Here is a 27,672-nt window from a genome sequence, read left to right as displayed (position 1 = left end):
GCGTTGTTTAGCACTTCATAGCCTTTGTATACACAAGTGATTACTTTTAAGGGCTTTGTAGTTATTGTTTTGTTTTCAATACCATATTGTTATGTCTGGAGGAGGAAGAGTTTTAGTCAGAGAAGTGGAAGGCAGGGACAGCAAGGCGAATTAACCGCTGCGAGGTAGTGCTGGAAGACGATCGATGCTGTATTTAAGGCTAAGGAGAGAAAAGAGAGTGTGGGGGGGGAAGCACCACATGGGCAGGCCGTGTTTTTGAGTTGCTGTAGTGACCGTGGGAGGTTTTGGCACACAAAGATCATGGCAAATAATGTGTGACCCATGGAGCACTGCTATGTGATGAGCAAGACCCTTCACACTTTTTAATTGGTTCTTTGTCCAGATGGAGAGGAATACACACACTGATGAACTGAGCCTCCAGCATTACTCACCATCATGTCAAAATGTCACGCTCCATGCTGTTTAATAATAATAATAATAATGGGCGGCACGGTGGTGTAGTGGTTAGCGCTGTCGCCTCACAGCAAGAAGGTCCGGGTTCGAGCCCCGTGGCCGGCGAGGGCCTTTCTGTGCGGAGTTTGCATGTTCTCCCCGTGTCCGCGTGGGTTTCCTCCGGGTGCTCCGGTTTCCCCCACAGTCCAAAGACATGCAGGTTAGGTTAACTGGTGACTCTAAATTGACCGTAGGTGTGAATGTGAGTGTGAATGGTTGTCTGTGTCTATGTGTCAGCCCTGTGATGACCTGGCGACTTGTCCAGGGTGTACCCCGTCTTTCGCCCGTAGTCAGCTGGGATAGGCTCCAGCTTGCCTGCGACCCTGTAGAACAGGATAAAGCGGCTAGAGATAATGAGATGAGATGAGATTTAACCTAAATAGTAACAGCTCAATTAAATAAATACTGCACTGTCTTAGTACTGCTAAAATGCATCTCTCTCATTAAACACTTTCCAACAGAATTTTTAAAAAGCACTAGAAATCCTATCAAAATCCTATCGGAATGCGTCAAAGGAATTTGCTCATTTGCAAACTTTGGCTGAAAGTTTTCAAACAAAATGTAAAAATGGCACTATAAATGCTACCATACTATCAAAATATACTCCACAAAGAAATTCACTCGAATGCAAAATTTTAGTACGACCAAAATACACTCACTAGTAATCTTTCACTTAAAACCTCAAAACTCGATCAAAATCAATCACTTTCCAGATAATTCACTTGTAAACTTCTCATCTCATTATCTCTAGCCGCTTTATCCTGTTCTACAGGGTCGCAGGCAAGCTGGAGTCTATCCCAGCTGACTACGGGTGAAAGGCGGGGTACACCCTGGACAAGTCTCCAGGTTATCACAGGGCTGACACATAGACACAGACAACCATTCACACTCACATTCACACCTACGGTCAATTTAGAGTCACCAGTTAACCTAACCTGCATGTCTTTGGACTGTGGGGGAAACCAGAGCACCCGGAGGAAACCCACGCGGACACAGGGAGAACATGCAAACTCCACACAGAAAGGCCCTCGCCGGCTACGGGGCTCGAACCCGGACCTTCTTGCTGTGAGGCGACAGCGCTAACCACTACACCACCGTGCCGCCCCACTTGTAAACTTTCAAACATAAATTCAAAATAGCACTAAGACACGACCACACTATTCAAATACACTCACCAAACAAATTCTCTGTCATGCAAAATTTCACTAAACACTTTAGAAGTTGTACAGTTCGTTTCTGAAACAGTATGGAAGACTAGTTTAATTTCACACTCAAATGTCCATTATATTCTGATTTAAGGTATCTTTAACTTAAAATGTGTAACTGGCTGGTCGAACATTTGCTTATCCATGGAAATTCATTCTCCCATGCAACCTGGTATTTGCATTCATATTTTTGCCGTTTAGTAGCCATGATGAATGACTGCCTGTAAATAATGTCGGACAGCCTGGATGACTCCTACATTACGGAAGTAACTGTCATTCTGGTCGTTGATTGGTTAAAAATCAGTTGACATCAGCAGTGTTTCTCATACGATTCTGATTGGACATAATTGGGAGTATTTTAACTTGGCGGTAGGGATTTCCTAGCCTGGGCCCGCCCATCCTAAGCGTGACGCAACACGAGGGCCTGTTGCGAGCTTAGTCTGGCCAGGCAGGCTATCTACAGCTCTTCTAAGCTCCGGAAAAATCGGGAACCAATCAACTTTGAGCATCTCCAACGGCCCTGGGTAGAGGCGTGTTCAAGGCAGTGACGTAGTAGAACTGCGACCGGAAGCCATAGATTGTTTACAGAATCTATGCCGGAACCACTTCATTCACGAATGCTGTATTGAAAGCATTCAACGGGAAGTTCTCACTGAAAACGGAGCAAAGAGCAGCCCTGGAGGTATTTATTGAAAGGAAGGATGTTTTCGCCTTGCTCCCGACCGGCTTCGGTAAGAGTTTAATAATAGGATGTCTATGGTTTAATCTACCATTTAGCCCCGTCGCGTCGCATACGTCAGAGGAAAGAGTGATGTGATTGGTTTAAGCTTCGTCACAGCCTTTTCTGGCTTCGACCAGTAGCAAACTGAGGCATTTCAGGGAGGCGGGTCAACCACAGGCTCTGGGAAATGGTTGGGCTTAATATCTTGGCCAGACCAATAGCTCGTAGAGCTTTGCAGTCGCGTTAGCCAGACTAGGGATTTCCCAGTTTTATCCAGAGATTATCCAGTTTTTAACAAATATGATCGGGAGACGGAGGCTAAAATCGGGAGCCTCCCGCCGAAATCTGGAGGGTTGGCAAGTATGAATTTGGTAAAGAAAAAAATAAATATATTATTTACCAGCTTAAGGTCGGTCCGTATGGTGAAATACCGTGACCTCAGCCTTGAATACCGACCTCGGCCCAGAGGGCCTCACTCAGTACTTTCAAGACCTCAGTCACGGTATTTCACCATACAGACCTCCCAGCTGGTAAATAACATATACATGTTCCATATATTCTTTCTTTGTTTTGATGTCCTCAGTATTGTTCTACAATGTAGAAGATAGTCATCAGAGGAGAACTGTCAGGACACCTTCAGAGAGGCCCAAACATATCCGCATTTCAAATGTTATATTTCATTTCTTTCATAATTTCATGATAATTATAGTCTTCTAATTCTAATTTGGCCTCATTTTCTATCAAATTTGCTTCAGAAATGAAAGGGTTACTGTCCTGAAAATATTAAAATAGTTATCCAGTGAGATTTTTTTTGTGTGTGTGTCTCTAGGCTGAGAGGAGTTTCGAGCTGCTCACTCATTGGGTTAGGACTAAATTTGCGGGGACAGAAGGTCATGGTAGTGTATGTTTATGTAGGAAACGACAGATGAATTAACCAATCAGATTTTGATTTATAGTAGGATGGACCAAAAATTTATCGCCCAACGCGAGCTTAACCGCGAGTCGGCACCGTCAGCGCAGCAATGAAGTCATCTTCCAGCCGGTGTAGCGTTCATCAGTAGTGTTAACGAATGCTGATAAAGCGGTCAAGCCAGCGCTATCCATCAAGAGCAGGTAGCACAGGCTAACGACCGAGAAACTAATGCTGCGTTCACACTGCAGGCTGAAGTGACTCAAATCTGATCTTTTCGCCCATATGTGACCTGTATCCGATCTTTTATTGACAATATGAACGACACAGATCCGATTTTTTCAAATCCGACCCAGGCCGTTTGGATATGTGGTCCTAATTCCGATTCCTATCCGCTCTTTTCATATGCGACTTCAGTCTGAACCGCCAGGTCGCATTCATCCAACTTACACGTCATCAACAAGCCACAAACGTCACTATTCTGCGCTGAAGTAGGCGGCGGGTCTCTCAAAAAAAGTTACAACAACATGGCGCATAATCACGGGCGCAGATAGAGGGTGGGACTCGTCCCATCCAGATTTAAATTCACCTCGTTCGGTCCCCCCCACTTATAGGGAGGAAAAAACGTCTATGCTGTCTTTCTTTGTATAAGGCAAACCTCACGGAAAAATCAAAAGACTAATTACCATTCGGTTTATTGAGGTGCACGGCAGTGTATACATAGTTGCAACAACTCACATAAAACAAATACTGATATTCGGTTGGTTGAGCTGCGCGGACTGCACAGGTTGCAAGCTCGAGCTTGGTTGCTATGGTTACTAACAACAAGTTTGACAGGCATATCGGGGTTGGGGTTGGTTTGCTGGCAGCTTTGTCCCCCCCAGTTTTTTGTCCCTCCCAGTTCAAAAAACGTATCTGCGCCCCTGCGCATGACATCAATGTGAGGGACGCTTCAGGCTGTGAAGGTTCAGAATCTTCTCAATGGAAGGACGCAGAGGTTAGGGAGCTGATTTCCATTTGGGGGGATGCAGCTATTCAAGCTAGATTGGATGAGTCATACCGCAACCGGGCGGTTTTACTTCCGTAAACACTGGCCATGCTCACTGCGTGTGACGTCGTCGTATCCTGCAATGCGCATGCGGAACACTTTTAGGTCGCTTTTCGTTCATACTGAGGATCACATACAAGTCGCATATATTTGTTAATGTGAACGACCTCACAAAAAAATCGGATTTCACAAAAAAATCGGAATTGAGCATTAAGCCTTGCAGTGTGAACGTAGCGTAAGATTTCTGTCTCCAGATTCTTCTTCCATGCTGTACACTCGCCACAGTATTTTTCACTCAGACTTAAGTATTCATTTCCATCTGTACAATACACAATTCTGTACAATACAGAAAAACCTATAAATGAGTAGGTGTGTCCAGTCTTTTGACAGTTGTGTATATGGAGGCTGTAAAAACATGCCTTTTAAAAGTCATTCCTTTTATTCCCCATTATTGCCCGTCAAATAAAATTAAACTAAACGAAATGAAGTGGAAACAAATCTTGTGCAAACACACACACACACAGTACAGTTCTGATCCTACAATAATCCTTCTATAAATTGCTTGTCTAATGTCGCTTGCATGTCCCATGTTTCTACACACCTGACACTTTTACTGTTGCTCTGCTGCTTCTTGATATATTTGTGATATTTTTTGACATGGGTATCACAGTGTAAAATTTTCTCACCCTTACTCCTATCTTTATCAGACTTGATTTAAGCAGGTGTGATGGTAAAGGGTGGATATTCGTAGCTTTCCCACATTGACATATTTTTTGACATGCTGTATATCATTTACACTAAAAATATCTGGGTTTCTGTGATTATCCGTGTTGCTGTGGCTTGCTGGAAGTTGCACCATACTTGGTTAACAGAAACTCAGCCGTAGTCGGATTTGTGCTTAAAACTTTCCGTTCTCTCTTTCGTTCACCATCGCGCTCATTATCAGAGGCCTGGAAAGCAGACTTGTTACCATCCGAGAACATCTCTTTCCTCTCCGCACTGCAGATGGGTTTTGCAGGTTGGTTGTGTTCAAGGCCCAGATTTCTGCCCCAGTAGACAGCACTGGTCGATAAGGAGGGGATAACGCTGCTCCTGGAACATTGTGTCCTCCTATAGTGCGTTCTTGCTGGTTGAGGAGGAGCAGCTGCCACAGGCTACCTTTATCTCCCTCTACAACCGTGCTACACTGGGAGATGATACGGAGCGAGTGATGGAGAAAAGAACGTGTGATTCATGTGGAGCTTGGCATGATTTTCTCTGATCTTGCATCTTAAAAAATATATATCTCCCTGCAAGTTCTCCTGTGTAAGGCATTTACGAGATAATGAGCACAGCAAAGTGCAGCCCTCGGGAAGCCATGAACGCCAGCTTGTCTTCTCTCTCTCTCTCTCTCTCCTTTCTTTCTCTTTGTTGTTTATTTTTCTCTTGCTATCGCTCTTTTTTTTTCTTTGTCCGTTTTTTCTTTATGCCTCCGCCACCGTAAGGTGCAGGAGGCATTATGTTTTCAGGTTGTCCATCTGTCCGTGCGTCTGTCCGTCCGTCCCGAAACCTTGTGAACGCGATATCTCAAAGGCAAATGAAAGGAGTTTCACCAAACTTTCACCATTTGTGTGCTTTGGGACAAACATGAACTGATTAGATTTTGAGATCAAAAGGTCTAAGGTCAAGGTCACTGTGAGGTCAAATGTCCGTCCGAAAACCTTGTGAACACAATATCTCCAAGGCTGATACAAGTAATTTCACCAGGTCAAAATTACTGTGAGGTCAAATGTCCATCCCCAAATCACAACTTAATAAGGCGTGTAATCGACCAGGCGGAGGCATCCCCATTGACGCCGTTGGCGTCGAGTTCTATCTAGTTCTTTCTCGTTCTCTTGGTCTCTTTCTTTCTTTTTTCTTGGTCTTTGTCTTCTTTCTTTCTTTCTTTCTTTCTTTCTTTCTTTGTCCCTCTGTCTCTCTCTTCTTTCTTTTAATCCGTTTCTCTTTCTTTCTTTCGTGGCACAGAGTCGGGGTAAGGGATGTTCAAAGCCCGATCATTGGGGGGGCACAAACACCGACAGGAGATGCTTCATAGCTAACAGCTCCATTCCTGGATCCGACTAGCTACATCATCAGGAGGATACCGTACCAGCCAGTTTCGGCCCCTTATCCTTGACTACTGGCACTGGTATGGCGGGGCCCTTCAATCAGGAGGTGTCATGCGTTGGTGTTGACCACTTTCACCTAACTCTCCAGCCATACTTAGTCATCTCTTTTCAACTCTTTTAATAATACAGTGCTGCATTTTGATTAAAAATTTAATTTACCACATTGATTTCCAGTCTTGGGGTGGCACAGTGGTGTAGTGGTTAGCACTGTCGCGTCACAGCAAGAAGGTCGTGGGTTCGAGCCCAGCGGCCAGCGTGGAGTTTGCATGTTCTCCCCGTGTCCGCGTGGGTTTCCTCCGGGTGCTCCGGTTTCCCCCACAGTCCAAAGACATGCAGGTTAGGTTAACTGGTGACTCTAAATTGAGCGTAGGTGTGAATGTGAGTGTGAATGGTTGTCTGTGTCTATGTGTCAGCCCTGTGATGACCTGGCGACTTGTCTAGGGTGTACCCTGCCTTTCGCCCGTAGTCAGCTGGGATAGGCTCCAGCTTGCCTGCGACCCTGTAGGACAGGATAAAGTGGCTAGAGATAATGGATGGATGGATAGATTTCCGGTCTTCTCACGAGGTAACAGCTGATTTTTTTTTTTTTTTGGGGGGGGGAGGATGTATCATCAATTAATTGAGTACTTTCCACCACAATGTCTGTCTGTCAGTCTTCTGTCAGAAGATTAATCAGTGGTGTTTTTTGGTTACTAAAGGTGACTTTAATGCCACCTTTAAAGATGACGATAGACTTGTAAGTACATTATTAAAGCCTGGGTAGACAATGTTGGAGAAACCTGCAAGAGTAAGCTAGATTTTGAGAATATCCAACTGAAGAATCCCATGCCTCCATTCAGGCCTTCCTCCAAAGCCATTCCTCCAAAACACATTAACGTGCACTGCCTGACCATTGCTGGAGGATGAGTCCACAAGAGAGAGCATGGGGTGGGGGAGTGTAAATGTAGTGCCTCATTCTCATACCCAACTACATGTCTCATTTCACATGTAAGAAAACACCCATCATTATCATAATGAAATGTCAACAGCAAACATGGCTATTGTTAGTACTCTCAGCTGTCAACTAGCTCGCTCGCTTTAGCAGTATGCCTGCAGTGTGTCTGCGTAGCCTTGTGGAAAGCTTCAGTCGCGCACGATGACTGCACGGGCAGAGTAGGTCGGTAGACGGGTAGTTAGGCCATCCAGTCATTTCATTCAGTCTGATTGAAAGGATCGAGTGGGCTTTTTACAGCGCTGCGACTGCCACAGTTGACTGATTACGGAGTGTATGATGTATTCATTGCTGTCAGGATGTAAACAGAATTTCAAGAAATGTAACAAGTGCTTCTAAAATAAATTGCCTATCCTGGCTTTAAGTTCTACCTGTGCATCAGCGTTTAACCATTCCAGAGAGCAAAACTCTAAGGCACTGAAATCTACCGTACACTACCGTTCAAAAGTTTGGGGTCACTTTGAAATGTCCTTATTTTTGAAAGAAAAGCACTGTTCTTTTCAATGAAGATCACTTTAAACTAATCAGAAATCCACTCTATACATTGCTAATGTGGTAAATGACTATTCTAGCTGCAAATGTCTGGTTTTTGGTGCAATATCTCCATAGGTGTATAGAGGCCCATTTCCAGCAACTCTCACTCCAGTGTTCTAATGGTACAATGTGTTTGCTCATTGCCTCAGAAGGCTAATGGATGATTAGAAAACCCTTGTACAATCATGTTAGCACAGCTGAAAACAGTTGAGCTCTTTAGAGAAGCTATAAAACTGACCTTCCTTTGAGCAGATTGAGTTTCTGGAGCATCACATTTGTGGGGTCGATTAAATGCTCAAAATGGCCAGAAAAATGTCTTGACTATATTTTCTATTCATTTTACAACTTATGGTGGTAAATAAAAGTGACTTTTCATGGAAAACACAAAATTGTCTGGGTGATCCTAAACTTTTGAACGGTAGCGTACGCTAACAAGGGCTGCACTTCAGGGTTATTTTAAATATACATGTTCAAAATTCTGAGAAAAACAGACAGATAGATAGAGCTATATTATTCTGTACTCAAATACTGTCTGGTTTTATTTTATAAGGTTCTGGTGATTTCTTGTTAAGCAATCCCTCTTAATAAATAAATAATAAATGGTATAACTCAGCAAAGGAAGATTAAGACAAGAACATCACGAGCGAATGTATTCTGTCAGATCTATAATGCAGGATGAGTCACTTCTGAAATGCCAAGCTTGTTCTTCAGTGAGATATTTTACCTTAAAATTTCATTTTAGAAGATTTATCAATATAGTTGCATCACAAATGCATTAAAATGCTGTGTATTAAAACATGCAGTGCTTGCTTGTGCACACACATGTATTACAAACTCAAGTCGAATTCAAGACTTCAGTTTATTAAAGGTCCCATGGCATGGTGGTTTGTTGATGCTTTAAACGGGCTCGTGGAGGTTTCCGGATGTTATATCCGCAGCCTTTCTCGAAATGAACCCTCGGCACGTAGATATAGCCTCCTGGGAGAAAGCCCCATTTCAGCGCTTTTCCCAGTGCGTCGTTTTGCTAATGAGAAGCAGGAGGCGGGGAAGGGTAGAGGGTGGGGGCGGGTCTTATCATTAATATTCATGACATGTAAACGTGTTACCTCTGATTGGCTAACAGCACTGTGACGCTACCTCCAGTGGGTCAGAACTAGACCCCGAAGCCGTTTGTTTTCAGGATAATGGCTGGCTGATGAAATTATTGGCTGGCTAGCTGACTCAGCCAAAACCTTAATGGCTGCTGCAGCCACCAAAATGTTTATGGCTACAAATGGCTGATACTGGACGTCACTGTGTGGCATATATCCGGGCGAACGGATCAAACAAATGGGGGGAATAAATAGCAAATTACCACAGGTCCCCTGGTCTCTTACTTCATTGTAAATATAAATCTAGCAAGATTGTAGTTCAATGCTAATAATAAGCTAATCTGGATTGTTCGAGGAAGGCATCTAGCTATCTACTCTCACTAGCAATGACCAGTGAAGGACTGGCAGCTATCTTACTATGATGAAAGTAGACTGGTGGAGTACTTTTTTTTTTTTAATCAATCTCGAAGTATGTGAAACAAACAAACAAAAAAATACCTTTACACTTTCCCTCAGCAGCGGCAAAGAATGCAGCCATCTCGTCGATATCGGAGTCGATTGATGCTCTGGGTGGGTTCCCGGGTTCCCCAGTGTATCGTGGTAACGGTGTGAGGGGCGGGAAGCCAGACAGGTAGTCACAACGGCAAGCTTGTGGTGGCTCTCTGTGCTGTGATATCAGTTCTAAATCTCTACAGTGTATGCCTATACGTCTCTATTGTGTTACTACTAGTGTGTACAGTTGATCATGTTTGTGTCACTTTTCTTGTAGCTCATGATGTGGATAAACCCATTATTTGATGGACACAATTCTTAGTGGCTCAGCCAAATTTTATTAGATAGCGGCTCAAATTGGCTTACAAAATTATTGGCTGGCGGCGGCTCAAATTCTAAATGGCGGTTTTAGCGGCGCCTGGCGGCGGCTTCGGGGTCTAGTCAGAACAAGCGGATGTGGGTGTCTTACTATGGCAAGAGAGAAGGAACAAACCGCGAAGGGAAAAATACCGTGCGCTGACGTCATTAAGGTGCGACGCGAGGATAAATTCAAATAAATTCAACAAATGTTTGGGTTTTTACTGAACAAACAAACAAATAAAATGAACGAGTGACTTAAAAAAAGAATGTGGGTGTCTTTTTAAAAACTGTTTTGATTGGCTATTATAACAGAGCATGCTGCATGCTTTTTGGTTTTGTAGCACAGAGTACCTGGCTAACTGCAGGAAGCGGTTAGCTGCACAGCTAATGTAGCCATTGCAAGGCTAACGTGGCACCGATTTTAAAACACGGCAAAACGACCAGTTATACACTTACTTGTTCGGTGTTTGTGGCTGATGCGGCAGGGATGCTTGGTACGGACCCAGGCTTCAGTAACAGTTGATGTGCAAAACCTGCCCGGTACTGTCCCAAGTTGTGGAAACATTCATCAGTAAAATGCTTCCAACAAACATACACCGTCTTAGGTAGACTCGACGGCGTATTATTGAAGTAAATAAAATTAAGCCACTGCATCTTCAGGGGCTCTCCCGTCGGCAGTAAAAACAGACTCCTTTCTGTGTTGCCACATCCATGTACAGCGCAATTTCCATGTTTCGCTCGCTTAGGTGGTGCCATGTTGTGTCCTCTATGGTCTAGTCACTACAACTGGGCGGGCAATCCATACGGTAGGTGGGAATCCAGAGGGGGGGGCGTGGGGATCATCTCCCTTGCTGACGTCGGCAAGGGAAGAGCTTCTCAACGCGCCGTTTTGACGCGCCATTCTCAAATATTGGGCATAGTTTGGTTTACACATTATGAAATTTCTAGCCACTGGGGTGACTTAAGAAGGTCAGAGGAACTCATTTTAACGTTAAAAAACCTCAGAAAGTGAAAATTTCATGCCATGGGACCTTTAAGCATGGTGCATGTAAAATAATATTTAACAGTTATTCCACGAAACGGAGTCGTACATGAGCCGATAGCCGGTGAGGCGCATAGCACCGAGTCAGCTATAAGCCATGTGCGATGAGATTTGAGTGGCATAACTGTTTTATTCTATCCACATTCACTGGATTTTGAGAAACGGGGCATTTTTATTTTTAGCAAATTCGATACATAAAAACTTTATACAAAATCTCCGACAAAATTATTTCCACTTGGAATGTAAACAAACCGGCGAAATGACAGCAGTTGTTTGTGAAAAAATGCGATTAAAAAAAACAACTTTTTACTCTGTGTCTGTATTTCATGGATACGTGCATGTGTCTATCTTTAGGTCTTAGTGGGATATTTATTGATGGTTCTTTTTTTATTTTTTCATTTGTCTTGCTTTTTTTTTTAACTTTGTAACTGATTGTTTTAAATAAATAGATATTTTAAAAAAGGCAGCACGGTGGTGTAGTGGTTAGCGCTGTCGCCTCACAGCAAGAAGGTCCAGGTTCGAGCCCCGTGGCCGGCGAGGGCCTTTCTATGTGGAGTTTGCATGTTCTCCCCGTGTCCGCGTGGGTTTCCTCCGGGTGCTCCGGTTTCCCCCACAGTCCAAAGACATGCAGGTTAGGTTAACTGGTGACTCTAAATTGACCGTAGGTGTGAATGTGAGTGTGAATGGTCGTCTGTGTCTATGTGTCAGCCCTGTGATGACCTGGCGACTTGTCCAGGGTGTACCCCGCCTTTCGCCCGTAGTCAGCTGGGATAGGCTCCAGCTTGCCTGAGACCCTGTAGAACAGGATAAAGCGGCTAGAGATAATGAGATGAGAATGAGATATTTTTAAAAAATAATAAAAAAAAAAGATATGTTCTTACCATCAAATACTTTTTATACCCCCACTCCGAAGGAGGGGGATGTACTGGTTTACCCCTGTCCGTCTCTCCATATTTCCGTCCATCCGAAACACCCTTTTTCTCAGCAATCACAAATCATAGCAACTTGGTACCAAACTTCAGCTTGGGGTTCTATACTGTGTATACCGTGTTCAGGTCTGTCACACGTCGACTTCCTGTTTACCGACTAAATGTATTTATGAAACATACAGTATAGCATGGATTTACAAAATTTTCCTAACACTTTTCTCAGCAACTACAAATCACAGCTGCTTGATATTTGGTACCGAGCTTCAGCTTGGGGTTCTATATCGTGTATACCGTTTTCAGGTCTGTCGCACATCGACTTCCTGTTTACCAAAATGTATTTACGAAACGTATAGTGTGGATTTTGATGCTGTATCAAGAAGCAAAATGCTATTTCAAAATGACCGTTTACCAGGATGCTATTTGAAATCCCTGGGGAGAGACCCTGCTCTTTACTTACTTGTTTCTGGGTTAATTATTTGTTGAGGTCAACATTCATAATAAGTGTCCTATTCCTTTGATCGCCTGCATTCGGATATAAGCGAGAGCAGGGGGATACAGTATGTAAGTGAGCAGTAGCTCACGGTTGATCTTGTATTCCATATTTTGTTGCTTTTTTGGGGGTTTTGTTTTCGAGTAACACACTCCGCCATTTTGTTTTTCTCTACTCACGGTATATGAGCTGATAGCCTAGTAGTAGATTAGCCAATCAGAGTGCGTGATTGCTCATATCCAGTGAATGTAGATAGAATAATAATGTATATACAGCACAAGAATACCGTATTTTTCGGACTATAAGTCGCACTTTTTTTCATGGTTCGGCTAGCCATGCGACTTATACTCCGGTGCGACGTATATATGGTTTTTTTCTTTCACCGCGGAATAACTGGAGCTGATGCTGAGTCTGACGACAGCCACGCAGAAGAAGAGGAAACGGCGCTTCATCTGCCGCTGGAGGCAGAGTTGTTCAGAAGCGACACCGAGGATGAGGAATTCAATGGATTTGCTGATTTGGAGTGAAATCGTCAGCTTGATAAACTTGATTGACCTGTGTTTTATTATTAATGATAGGCCTATAGTTATTTAAATAAGTTATGTAATGATTTTAGGCAGTGCTTAATTTGTGAAGTGGGAGGTCCCGGAACGCAGGAGGTGGGTGGGTCCGGCGACTCAAAAAAAAAAAAAGGCGGGGGATGGTTTCCTATAACTTTACGCACATGCGCTTATTGTGTGTGTAAAATAATAATAATATCAGACATTATGATCTTAGAAAACGCTTTAGTGACGAACAGTTACAGACAGTAATATGTCGTGATGTGTTATAAAATATTATTTTTATTAGGCTATATATTAAATTATATATTAAATGTATCTTCTAAAATAACAGACTACTCATATCACAACCGGTTTATTTCACCATTGGAGATCAGATCACACAAGACATGAGTTAAATTACTCTTTTTAAGGATTTAAGTAGGGGATTTAAAAGCGGTTGTTTTTTTTTTTTCACTAGACGGTTGTCTTTGGAGATGATATACCTATAGCCTACTTGACCTCTGATTTAATGAAATAAAATTCGACAAAAATGAAGAATGACTCTCCTTGATGATGACTACAGCTTTAATAACACAGATGAAAGAGCCATGGGGCGATAATAAGCCCTACCGCTAAAAATATTCTAAAAGCAAACTGATTAATGCATCAGTAATAGGCTACTAATATTAGTTATAATAATAATAATAATATAGGCTATTAGTAATAACGATAGGGATAGTATTAAAGATAGTAGTAGATATTTAAAATAATCAGACTAGGCTACTTACAGGGCAAAGGGCACGTTATCGCTGCTCAGCTGTTCGTTTATTGAATAAACAATGCAGTCGCGCAGTAACCACGCGCCGCTTATCAGATACAATCACAGATTCTATGGATAGAATAACCCTTCAGAAAAGTGCGACTTATAGTCCGGTGCGACGTATATATGTTTTTTTCGTCTTCATAATGCATTTTTTGGCTGATGCGACTTAAACTCCGGAGCGACGTATAGTCCGGAAAATACGGTAGCTTTTTTATTATTATTTAAAACAGTTCTGTTTTGTGTACTTACTCCTAATCAAGTCTGCTGTCATGTAAAAATAAGCAATTTTAGGCCTCGGCTTAAGTCTTATAGGATTAACAATGTTTCCGTTTAAGTGGTAGGACTGATCGGATAGTGAGATATGGTAACGCTTCACGATTTTGCGTGTCACTGTAATCTCCTGTTTAATAACCGAAGCAAAAATACACCTGCTCTTAAGTAAATGTAACCACTCTGGATGAGTCCCTATACAGAGTCAAATCGTTCTTTTGTTTTATTCTTTCTTCTCTCTTCCTGTTTTTCTCTCCTTCTCCATTTCTCACTCTCCTTCTCTTGCACATCACTATCAGCACTCTGATGGCTCGATTTTCTGCCAGGGTTGAAAGAGCACAACTGCAACAGCAAATGATGACCACACTTGATGGTTGTGTGTAGGGGTAATCTTTCTTTCTTTCTCTCTCTCCCTCCTGAAATAAAGAGGAGCATCATCTCAAGGAAAGTGCTCTCTGTTCTGTTTGCTCAGTTTGATTATGCCCCCCTTGAATGTCTCTACCAGTGTATCGACCAAATCAACAACTGGATGTCACAAAATTTTCTCCAGCTGAATCTTAGAATCAAGAACAAGTTCCTATTAAAGCAGCCGATGAGTGTACAGGGACTTGTGTGCACATACGGTAAGTGTGATGCTTTTTGTGAGGGGACATTTATTTATTATCGATTTTTGGAACGGGTCTCTAACGTCAGTGCTTTGGAGGTAACATTTTTTTCGACACAGGAATGAAAGGTCAGAAAAGTCAAGACATAAGGCACTCCATTTTCTCTTTCAGACAAGCAGCTTCAACTTCAGGAGTGAGGGGGAAAAAAAAGAGGCTGATGAAGGAATGACCATTTATAGCTGCTATAATGTAAATGATAACAGGAACAAACTTGGCTCATGGAAGTTCTTCATCATCATCAAGCAGAATTGTAAACAGAAGACTGTCATGTTATTGAGTAATTAATAAAAAAAAAAAACAATCATTGAACTGTTATGGAGTAAATCAATCTGGGATATGCTGTTAGAGAGAAATAATCTACTTTGCCAGCCCACTGTTACATAATTTGCGTTAGCAGCGCTGGCACAAATTGTTACTCTCACTCAGGATCTTTCCACTTTATTCTTCTTCCTCTTCTTATTATCCTCCTAATGTTTTTAGGACGCTATTTCTCCCTCAGTTTTCAGCCAATCGCCAACAAATTTCACATGAAGAATACCTCTGGGCTGAATTATGTTGCTATGACTTTTGTATCAAGAACAACTCAATTTTGTATCACTGCTATGCAGATGACACCCAAATTTATTTTGCTCTATCAGCTAATGATTATACCCCCCTTGAATGTCTCTACCAGTGTATCGACCAAATCAACAACTGGATGTCACAAAATTTTCTCCAGCTGAACACAGATAAAACAGAAGTAATTCTATTTGGGGGGAAAAAAAGATGAAAGACTCAGGATTACCACTATTCTTGACACAAAGGGGATTAAAACAAAAGATATGGTTAAAAATCTTGGTGTTTTCATTGACAGCGAGCTAAACTTTGACAGTCACATGAAAGCAATCACTAAATCGGCATTTTATCACCTAAAAACATTTCCAAACTAAGAGGACTTGTGTCAAAAAATGATCTGGAAAAACGTATACATGCCTTCATCTCTAGTAGGGTTGATTACTGCAATGGCCTTTTCACAGGCCTGCCAAAAAAGACCATCAAACGACTTCAGCTGGTTCAAAATGCAGCGGCCAGGGTTCTCACACGAACAAAAAGAACAGAGCACATTACTCCAATTCTAAGGTCCCTTCACTGGCTTCCAGTAAGCTACAGAATTGACTTTAAAGCATTGCTGCTGGTGTACAAATCTCTAAATGGTACAGGGCCCAATTACCTCTCTGATATGTTGCGGCGGCCTAACCCAATCAGATCTACCAGATCGAAACAGAAAAATTTACTGGTAAAACCTGTTGTTAAAACAAAGTGTGGTGAAGCAGCTTTTAGCTACTATGCAGTACAGCTATGGAACCAACTGCCAGAGGACATCAAACATGCTCCTGCTCTTGGAAGCTTCAAATCTAGACTAAAGACCAAGCTGTTCTCAGACGGTTTCTGCTAACTGATAAATATCGTCATCTTTACATATTTTAAACTTTACTTAACTTTTACAGTCTCTGCATGTTTTAAACTTTACTTAACTTTTATTCTATTTAATTCTGCTGTTTTTACTGAACTTTTACTTCATTTTATTATTTTATTTCTACTATTGTTTAATTCTTCTTATTTTTTTCTCTCTTCTTCCCCATTTATTTCATGTAATTTTTAGTGCTGTCAAAAATGTCGCGTTATTAACGCGTTAACTTGACTCAATTTTAACGGCGATAATTATTTTTATCGCGAGATTAACGCTCTGTGACATGATGTAGGTTTTTCATAAGCTTTTGAAACTGCCAGGAACTTGGAACAGAGACTTTGCTTAGCAGCTAGACTGTAATGCCACGCCCCGCACAGCCAGAGTCCTCTGCCCCCCCCCCCAAAGAACCAGCGCGGGCAGGGCGCGCTAGTAGAGATGGGATTTATGGCTCTTTGATGGGATCCGCATCTTTGTGATCCGTTCTTTGAAAAGAGCCGTTCAAAAGACTGGCTCATTTGGCTCTTTTTAAATATTCATTCAGTTTTAAGAAGACAGCGTCTAAAGAAGCCAGATCCCTCTGAACTGTAAACTCAATGCTATCCCAGAAATCTTTCCTGTAATATGCAAATTTGGCCGCCTCTGATTGGACAGCGCAACGCATCAACAGGCAGAAAGTGTAAAAGTACAAAATGTGTTAAGTGAGCTGAAACAGTAAAGATCAGATTCAATGCAATATTTATCAACGAACAACTTAAACTTAATATAATAGTGTACTTTATATTATAATCAAGCATGTCAAGCCTACCATCACTGTGTAACCTGTCTCACTTCACTCATGGTTCTTTTGCTAGCCCCACACCGGTGCTCGGCTTAGGTTTCGCTTTGCAGTGGCTGTGTCAAGACGTGTTATGCTTTGCAATAAAAAAAAACATTGGCACAAAGCAAGCCCATTCACTTTATGCTGATAAGAGAATTACAATGGTTTTTCATGTGACAAAAATGTGCGATTAAATTGTGATTAATCGCGAGTTAACTATGACCGTCGCGACATTAATCGCGATTAAATATTTTAATCGCTTGACAGCACTAGTAATTTTATTTTCTATTGTTAACTGTTTTGCTTTTACCTCTGTAAAGCACATTGAACTGCCACTGTGTATGAAATGCGCTATATAAATAAACTTGCCTTGCCTCGCCTCAGTTTGTAAAAAGTGTTTTGCAAAACCACTTTTTAAAAACGTGTAATCGGAAGGTTTTTACTTTAAACTTGGATCTGCTTAGATCTGACTGATTCCTGATAGGTTCTTTGGCACAGTGTCTCCTTGATAATCGATAGTACAGAACACCGGATTGTAACAAATCGACGAACCCACATTTTGTCATTGTTATTTCTGTTTTTTGACTGGACCATTATTACATACCTGTCCTGAATCTTGTTACTAAGAAGTACCAAGAGTACTGGACATGGACATGCCGTATGGGGTCAGCACCATTTTTGGTGTTTTCCATTGTTTGATCAAATAAAATCGTACCAATTTCTTTCTCAAGTAAGACGACTACTTCAAAAAAGTGTCAAAAATGGCTTTGTTACTTCAGTAGTTTGTGCTGTTAAGAACATTTTACATTACTTTCCATAACAGGCGTTTAGTAGACGCTCTTATCCAAAGTGACGTACAACATACCTGGAGCAGTAGGGAGTGTTAGGTGCCTTGTTCAAGGGCACTTCAGCCATTCCTGTTGGTCCAGGGAATCGAACAGACGATCTTTTGGCCCCTAAGCTGTTTCTCTAGCCATTAGAACAATTATATTGCTTGTCATGTAGCCTGGCTCGCTAGAATCACTCTTTCACCATAATGCTCTACTACATTTCCTCTGATTTTACCAAAAAAAAGGTTTTTTTTCTCAACTCAGTATGACCAAAAGTATATGGACACCTGACCATCACACCCATATGGGCTCATTGGACGGCTTATTCCAAAACCATGGGCATTAATATGGAGTTGGATTTCCTTTACTGTTGTTATAACCTCCACTCTTCTGGGAAGACTTTCCACTCGATTTTGGAAAGTGTCTCTGCAGATTCAGCCACAAGAGCATTCGTGAGGTCAGGCATCGATTTCAGGTGAGAAGGCCAAGTGTGGGTCAGTGTCGAGGTTCAAGGCTGTATGAAGGTCGCTCATTTTCTTCCACATCTGCCTTGTGTTCATACTGTGTGTTCATAGACCACACTTTGGGTGATGATACACGGGGCAACTTTTTGGGCAATGTTGCCGAGCAATTTTGCTGGGCAATTGCGTTTTGACTCTTTTCTATTGAGATTGGGCAACATTGTTTCTTTCTGAATGGTTTTGATAATCTCTGGCAACTTTTTGAGATAAGCCAATCAGATCGTGAGTATCGAGTCATGTGGCCTCCGGTGAGGTTCGGATCAGAAATTTCAAACAAATATGGCAGCCGCTCAGTGTCAGTGGAGTGAAGAGATGGAGAGACTCCTCATCTGTTTTTACGCCGGTAAGTTATTTTAATATTCTATATGGAGGAATTTACCTCACCAAAGCTCTAAAAAACAACAGACAGCTTGATTAAATGGTCACAGCAAAAATTAAGACATCGATTTTTTTTTAGCTAACTGTAAACTGCCGTTGCTAACTGTTGTTGCCCATTGTTAGTTGCCCTGAAAAGTTGCCCTCTGTCTCACCTAGTTGCCCGTTGCCAGCAACATTGCTCGGCAATATTGCCCAAAAAGTTGCCCCGTGTATCATCACCCTTTGTGCGCAGAGACAGCATCATGCTGGAATTGGAACAGATTTGGGTTCCTCACCTCTGAGTTCCAGTGAAGGGCCATTTTCATGCTGTAGTGTTCAGAGACTTTCTCTACAATTGCGTGCTTCCATCTTTGTGGCAACACCTTTGTGGAAGGCTCATGGGTGTGATGTACAGGTGTTCACATACATTTGGCTATTGGTTTTGGTTCTGTCACCTGTCCGTCCTTTTGTGGAATTTGTACTTTGTTTGGGCAGTGTGTGTCCTCTGTCTGTTTTAGGCATTTTTGAAAAACATTAGTGGAAAGAGCAAGTAATAAGCAATTATTGGACGAAGTTGAACAAAATATTGCGATTTGTTAGTGGCAAGCAAGCAATTCTTTGCTTCTGCTTTCGGCATTGGCAGATGATTGCTTGCGAGATACTAACAAATCACGATATTTTGTGAAAACTGAATTCAATAAATGTTTTATTATTTTTTTGAATACTGATTTATAAAGTTTGCGCAACAAGGTTTTTTGTGTGTTTTTTTTTTTCATTGTTTTTACTTTCAGTTAAACAAGCCAACTCATTGTCTATCAATTTAGGGAAGCGGGCCATGTTGACAATCGTGCGAAGTAGCTGCGCATGAGCAGATCATTATTTATAGGCAGTTATTTGCAGTTTTCTCAGCCAATCAAAATGGCGTAAAAAAATAATTTGAACGATAACCAACTTTGTTCGTGTTCATGACACCTCTGAATGTATTTCACACGTGCCTTCTTTATCACTGCTTATGACATGTTCCAGGTCCATCAGCAACATGAGCTGAACAATATCAGCCCAAATACATATATAAAATCTATGCATCTACAGTCCGGGCTATAAAGAAATCAGACCCAGCATTGCTTGTTCATATCATTTTGTTTGTGTCTTAAGACCATTGGTGGTGTTCAGTTCCACAAAAGTCTAGAAAAAGGATATAGTAGTAGTAGTAATAATAATAATAATAGGGTGGTACGGTGGTGTAGTGGTTAGCGCTGTCGCCTCACAGCAAGAAGGTCCCCGTGGCCGGCGAGGGCCTTTCTGTGTGGAGTTTGCATGTTCTCCCCGTGTCCGCGTGGGTTTCCTCTGGGTGCTCCGGTTTCCCCCACAGTCCAAAGACATGCAGGTTAGGTTAACTGGTGACTCTAAATTGACCGTAGGTGTGAATGTGAGTGTGAATGGTTGTCTGTGTCTATGTGTCAGCCCTGTGATGACCTGGCGACTTGTCCAGGGTGTACCCCACCTTTCGCCCGTAGTCAGCTGGGATAGGCTCCAGCTTGCCTGCGACCCTGTAGAACAGGATAAAGCGGCTACAGATAATGAGATGAGATGATGATAATAATAAAAATAATGTCATTATTAGCTCACCGGCCGTAGGCGATGAGCTGTTGCCATCACGCGGCGTCTCTTGTCCGTCCACTCGTCTGCAGTTCACAAAAATCGTTACTTCTTCCTGAGTTTTCAGTGGATTTTGATTATGATGGTTTTGTTTGGAAGATCTAATCAGTCTGCACAAAAGTTACTCCCTGGTTTTGTGATTTCTCATTAACAAGTTCACAAACTTTGAGGAAAATCGCTACTCCTCTCCGAGTTTTCAATGGATTTCGATTCTGATCGTTTTTGTTTGGAAGATCTTCATGAGAACAATTAGAGCAGCTTAGCTAATTATAAACGAGTCCGGTTTCTCATGGTACGGCCGTGTGAGCTACTGCGTCACTCACGCTCTGGTTGTTTATTGCAACCTCCAAAGATGAACACACATGATTTCAGTGTAAAGATTCTGTTCGTAACATTAATTTAAACTTGCCTCTCGCTCTCTCTCTGCAGGTTTTTCGCAGCGGTGAAGGGATGGGCATTCGGCTAGACAGCGCCTCTGCCTTCCAGGGCGCTGTGATCTCCCCACACTACGATTCTCTCCTGGTTAAAGTCATTGCCAGCGGTAAGGACCTCCCTGCTGCCGCTGCCAAAATGAGCCGGGCCCTCGCAGAGTTCCGCGTGCGTGGGGTCAAGGTAAGAGCCCAGCACTCAGCTTTAAAGGTCAAACAGGTAACCTATATTCCCCTCATGGGACTGCAGTAATTAACCAGGAAGCCCTCGAGTTCAGTAAGCTTATTAAAGCAGAATTCCTCAGCTGAGGTCTTTACTGAAGCACAAGCGCCGAGAACGCCATGCGTGTTCAGTGTAAAACAGTTTGACGTTTTACAGCGCCGATGCCTTTGTCAAGAAAAGATGCACGGCTGAAAGTGGCAGCCTGTCTAATGAGCCGCAGCGGGGAGAGGACAGAGTGACAGGATGCAGAGAGAAAGAGATGGACAGCGAGTGGTTGAAAGTGAGTAGTGTGGATGTTTGCACCGTGTTCTGTTCGTTAGATGTCATGTTTAGGCAGCTAGTTAGGAAACCTGTCTTTTCTAAAAAGGGATGATCATGCCACATTATGCCGTTTCCACATCCTGCATTCTGGAGCAGAGCTGAAATTTCTCTACTTTGAAGATGTAGGAGTTCAGAACTTGAGTCTAATTATATGGAATGAGTCACGCTGGCCTGTCGTCCACACACACACACACACACACACACACACACACACACACACACACACACACACGTTCTACATTTCCCAGACAGCCCAGTGATGTCTATAAATTGAGCGCAGTGATTGGAGGCCACAGCTATTTCTGCTGAAGTGTTGAGGAGGGCTTTTTTAGGTCATGTTTTCCCTCGATCAGCTGGAATTAAGTGTGTTGTGTTCGTGTAATGCTTGTGTAAGAACAGGACACTCGCAAAAGTAAATGTAGGGCTTTGTGCATCCTCCGTTAAACAAATCCCCCCCGCCCTGTCAGCTCTGCCTTAAAAATTGACTGAATGCTGCCTTTGATAAAGGTGTGTGTGTGTGAGAGAGAGAGAGAGGGAGAGAGAGAGTCTGAATGAGTAGTCAAGCGAGGGAGTGAGAGCAGCTGTGTTGGGCTACAGCTGAGCGCCGAAGTGTAGACAGTCGGGGAACCTTTTAATGTTCCACTTTATTGTGGACCCTGAGTTTTGTCACAATACATTCTCTCTGCCTTGGTGTCTCTTGATCATGTTTACTTTTTGTGCATGTACACACACACACGCGCGTATACCTTTCTTCCCTTACTCTATTAAATATCAGGTGAAAAAGCTCAGACTCTTTTGAGCAGGATGAGACGTCTCTTTATACCGACTACACGCACAAACATGGTTTATTTTCTGCCTCTTTCTTCTTTGCACGGTTTCTTTCGTAGCTCCTGTTCTGCTCACATGGTTTATTTCCCATCATGAGCTCAGTGCCCGCTGAGCTGGGTGCTGTGTTGTAATAAACAGTAGAGTAGGAGTGTATTGAATATGCCTACCTTATGCAGGTCCTTATGCAACGCAGCCTGACCATTTTAAACAAGACAGTCAATGACGGCGTAGCTCACTCCGGCCCTGTCTAGTCCAGAAGGAACGATCTAAAGTGGGCCACCTTGTGCGATAAATGTTGCGAGCTATATACACTATATACAAGCTGTATATACCCTAGGAATACCTGAAGAATCCAAAACAGCGAGGAATTGACCGAGAAGAAGCTTTTGTTCAACTGCTCTTGAATTAAGGCTTAATTAGTCCATAACTTCATTAGTAATTAAGCAAATTTGAGAAGTTATACGCACCCCAGGCAGACCGACCTTCTTGCCAAAAAGACTAAAAATCGGTGAAGGATTGAGAGAAGACGCGATTTTCGTGAAATGTGGACGACGACAGACGAACGACGGACCACACATGATGGCATACCCGGTGTCTGAAATCACTCAGTCGTTCACTACTCCCTGCTCCCTATAGACCCTTTTCACTCACGTGACCTTCGTAAGCGTGACCGCCATTTTGGACATGAAGAAATAACGGTTTATGGCACAGACCCTTTCGGTTCTCACTCATCTAGCTGCTACAATGACTGCTTAGACTGCAACAATAATACCTAACACACATTTAAGTATCCGTCGTAAAGACATGAAACTCGACGAGTGTGTTCATTGATAAGCTAACACAATCTAAAAGTAGACATACCATCACACTGCCCTGGCGCTGTGTACAGTTTACCTTCTATGGTTTGTGCACTCGCTATTTGCCATTACTTTCTCCAACCCAGTGTTCGAACTATGCTGATATTTTCGGGGGGTCCCTTTTTTTCCCTTGGGGGGGGGGGGTGCTTGCGCTTGTCTCAGAGCGCAGATCTCCAAACACATGAGAAGCCTATCTTACGCACATATCACGCGGACTCCACACGCGTCTGAAGTCATAACTCATCAGGGGAAATCCTGCCCGCATTGGCATGTTCAAAAAACAACCTCGCGTCAACAATGATACCACACGCAAGGAAAAAAAAAAAAAACAGTCAGGCTACTCAACACATCTGATCCACAGCAGCACCAAAGCATCACTGGAAATCATGTCAACAACCAATCTTCCGTTTCAACACGCGTCAACAAACAAATGGCACCACAAACATGAACGAATCGGTCAGGCTACCGATTCCAAACCCACAGCAGACGAATAATTAAATGCATCTTACCTTAAAGCAGAATCGACCACAAAGGAAGTCTGTTGGCACACTTCCTTTCTACTAGTTTGTGTCCCCAACCTGGCAGCAGCAGTCGTTGTCATATCGGTTTATTTTATCTTTGATGTAAACACAACACTTCGGATATGCAAATGCTTCCCGTTACACACGATTGCTATGTCAATAAACATCGTTTTGCCAATATTTTAGAGACCATCCATCTTCTCCGTCGGTCAGCATCTGTCGGGATCCGATAAAATGATAAATCTTGCCTTGTGTGTTGATGGTTACTACATCCAGGTGCACAACAATATAATGGCATGATGGAAGTCTTGCTGAAAGTAAAAACTTTCTTTGATGGCTATATTCCTTTCGATGCTTCGCCGTCGTTCCTCGTTGTTGGCTGTGGTAGACTACTGGTAGTACATGTCCAAAATGGCGGCCGCGTTTGTCGTGACGTCACGTGAAAAGGGTCCATACAGGGGATTACTGTATAGAGGACTATATAGTGAGCTCATTGGTAAAATGAGAGAACGATTTCGGACACTGGTCCATTGCACTGGTATTTACGTCATTACTGTCGCCCAACTAAAACGTGCCGGATCAGTCGGCTGGTGGGTTTTCAAAATAATAAATACATGCATGTATGTATTTTTGTGATAAATCCATATTATACTGAGCGTATTTCCCACATTAATCACTGCAAAGTACCTGCATCTTTCAGTTTTTTTTTTTAAATCAAGGCCGAATACTTTCTTCTTTGCCGCTGCCTTTTATTAAATCAAATTTGAGACTTTTGATTTCTTTCAGCGTGACCGCAATGCATGATGGGATATCTTTGGTTAGTCACCATCGGTTGTACACTACTTTTCGTGATGCACTGTGGGATACTTTGAGTGCACTGTGTAGGGTGTAAATAATCCTCGCCAAGTTTTCAGACAGCACTACAAAATGGCGTCCTCACTGTATAGTGCCCTTTATAGTGAGTAGGGAGCGATTTTGGACATAGGAATAAACTCCTCGCCTGTCAGCCAGATGAGCTAATAATTGAGTTTATTCTTGCACCGCTGGTGTATCAAACTAGGGAGTGCTACACTTAAACTCTGTATTGCCCCTTTTCCACCAAAGCAGTTCCAGGGCTGGTTCGGGGCCAGTGCTTAGTTTGGAACCGGGTTTTCTGTTTCCACTGACAAAGAACTGGCTCTGGGGCCAGAAAAACCGGTTCCAGGCTAGCACCAACTCTCTGCTGGGCCAGAGGAAAGAACCGCTTACATCAGCGGGGAGGCGGAGTTGTTAAGACCAACAACAATAACAAGACCGCGAAAGAGCGCCATTTTTAAGCGACGAGAAGCAGCAGCTGTACAAACGCGAAGTCAGCCATTATTATTATTATTGTTGTTGCTGCTGCTTCTTCCATGTTGTTTTTGCTTCGATATTCGCGCCAAGGTTTATGCAAATGTAACGACGTAACTTACGTATACAGCGACGTAATGATGTGGCTTCTCTTAGCACCGCGAGCTATGGAAAAGCAAACTGGTTCTCAGCTGTCTCGCAAGTTGAACGAGTTGTGAACCAGCACCAGCACTGGCCCTGAACCAGCCCTGGAACTGATTTGGTGGAAAAGGGGTATATGTGATCTCACAGAATGCACACAGCAGCTTGATCCTGTCTCGGTTACTTTTCTACTTGACTATACAGCACAGTGATCTTCAATAGCAGTGTCTGCTAGCATTCTCGCTGAGCGCTCTGGAAGATCAGGCTTATTTATGTCGCTTCACATAAAACCAAATGCTGAAAGAAAAGCAACCCAGACTTTGAAGCCCTTCCATTGTTTCGACTGTCATTAGTGTTTTCCATGTGGTTTTAATGAACTGTGAAACAGCTACGCAAGAAATGAGGTTTGTGATTTCACTGCTTGAGCTTGTCATGGTCTGATGTTCAACTAATTCAAGGATGGCTTGGGAATCGCTGAGATGACACTGTTATTTGATGGTGAAATACCACTCGTGTCTACTTAAGTACCTTATAGTTTCAGTCAGAAACAGCAGTAGCCAAAATGTTCATCCATTATCTATACGTGTCCATCAGGGTCATGGGGAAAATTGGAGCCGATCTCAGCTGTTTTCAGCTGAGAGGTGGGATACACCCAAGGCAGGTCACCAATCTGTCGCAGGGCTAACACCGCTCACCAGTCACATTCACGAGCACTTGCATGTGACGTCACAGCCGATCCAGATTGTGACAGATGCCATCTTGTCGGTCAAACGCCATATTTCCGCCTTCTACTTCTACTTCTGGTTCTACTTCTACCTTTTCTTCTGGAAAACCCTACACAATTCTACTACAACGGCTGCGGCTACAAGCTCTCCCTACCTGTGCACGTTTTTTATGTTTTTTGTGTGTATTTTTATGTGTTGTTCGTCTGTACCGGACTTCAATATCCACTACAACCGTATGGACTTACTGGACATTGGTTTCCAGCAGAAAATGATGGTTTGTAGCGATTTCCATCGCATGCACAACATTCCGGACGAGATAGCGAGACCAGCGGGGTCTCCGTGGATTGTTATCGGAAGCAAAGCGAAGGAGGCGGCGCCGGGAGCGGAAGCAAAAGCGAGGCTGCAGAGCCGGCCTGTTGACTAAGCTCAGAAAACAGCCACTCAAATCTCCACTGCTAAGCGTCTACCTCTCCAACACCAGATCCATGTAAACAAGACGGACGATTTGGAATTAGAGCTGGAATTACCTTATTCTATTCTATAATCGGCTGGTCAGTGCTATACTAGATACTGATATAAATAGTGTTAGTACTCAATACTTAAGTGACTTACCTGTCCAATGAGGATTGTTATTTTCTTGTTTACAAGATGCCACATCTGAGTCGCTGACAAATCCTGAATTTCTGTAAAGATAACTGTCCAGAGATTTATAAGCACGCAGTGCTTCACCACTGAACAGCGAGGGAAAGTTGATGAGGTAATTATACACGTCTGGGTATTCCGCTGGCAGTTCAACATCCACTGACACGGTCGTGAAAACTCCGTCCGGTAAGCCATAAGGGTCACTAATCTGTAGATCGTTTATTTTAGACATATATCTAGTTATCTGTTCATTAGAAAAATGAGCCGTGTAGTCCGTCGGTTGAAATTGATCCATTCTGTACACGAGTGCAGCAGTATTCAGCTGTGTTTTTTACCGACAAGATGGCGGCTGTGTACTTTCCGGTCACGTGACTGCAAGATCTCTATGGGCTAGTTAACCTTAATGAGCTGCTTAGACTGTGGGAGGAAACTGGAGCACCCACAAAGGAGAACATGCAAACTCCACACAGAAAGGCCCTAGTTGGCCGTGAGGTTCGAACCCAGAACCTTCTTGCTGTGAGGCGACAGTGCTAACCTGTCCACTGCCATGCCGCCCGAGCCAAAATGTAAATGCTTCTAAAGCTAACTAGTTTAATAATGCACTAATCTGTGTGCGATATTATTTTTGCTAAGTTTTGTGCTAGCTTTGTTCACAAAATTAGACAAGCAGGCTAACTATACTAGCAACATACGTTCACCAGAGATATTAATGATCTCTGGTACCTTCTTCCAAACATTATTTTTCTTTGTAAAGTCTATATTAGAGCTTATAGTGACTGCATAAGATGAAAACATGGTTCTAAGATTTTCTTCCATTTTTGTGTCGAACAATAAATGCAAGCTAGGAAGGAAGTCGAGTTGCAATTGGGGACCAGAGATGTCCACGAGCACTGGTGACGGGCGGTTTTCTCCGCCTACACAGACGGTCTGCGCCGGCTACTCGATCCCAGGGAAAAAAAAACTTGCCTTTCAATGTTCAAGCGATTTAGATGGTCTTCACTGCCCATAATTTGTTGCGAATTCAATTATTCCACCACGAAATCATCTTCAATTCAGGTCTAGCGTAACCGGAAGTGGCGCCATATTTGTTGATCGATCCTCGTGCACTGATTGGCTGAGCCAGACCACGTGACCACACCGTAGCAAATGTAGTTATGTTATCGAGCCAGGCAGTGTACTACAAAGGGTAACTGAGAAAGCCAAGCACACACATCTGGAGGGAAATTTCATATGTATTTTGCAAGTGTTTTACAGGGAAGTGGTTCGTAATT

At 42.8% G+C, this 27,672-nt stretch overlaps 1 protein-coding gene across 2 annotated transcripts in view; it reads left to right on the top strand.

Annotated features, from left to right (window-relative positions):
* pcxa (pyruvate carboxylase a) overlaps nucleotides 1–27,672 on the top strand; it is a 493,922-nt gene that overhangs the window by 279,690 nt on the left and 186,560 nt on the right. For both annotated transcript variants that reach the window (XM_060936332.1, XM_060936333.1), the window contains one exon: nucleotides 20,816–20,998. In XM_060936332.1, coding sequence (XP_060792315.1) covers nucleotides 20,816–20,998 — 183 coding nt within the window. The remainder of the gene's footprint in view (nucleotides 1–20,815; nucleotides 20,999–27,672) is intronic.

Source organism: Neoarius graeffei, chromosome 12 (assembly GCF_027579695.1).
Source record: "Neoarius graeffei isolate fNeoGra1 chromosome 12, fNeoGra1.pri, whole genome shotgun sequence".
In the NCBI taxonomy this organism is placed as follows: domain Eukaryota; kingdom Metazoa; phylum Chordata; class Actinopteri; order Siluriformes; family Ariidae; genus Neoarius; species Neoarius graeffei.
Note: the sequence above shows the minus strand (reverse complement) of the source record. Positions and strands in the feature narration are given on the sequence as shown.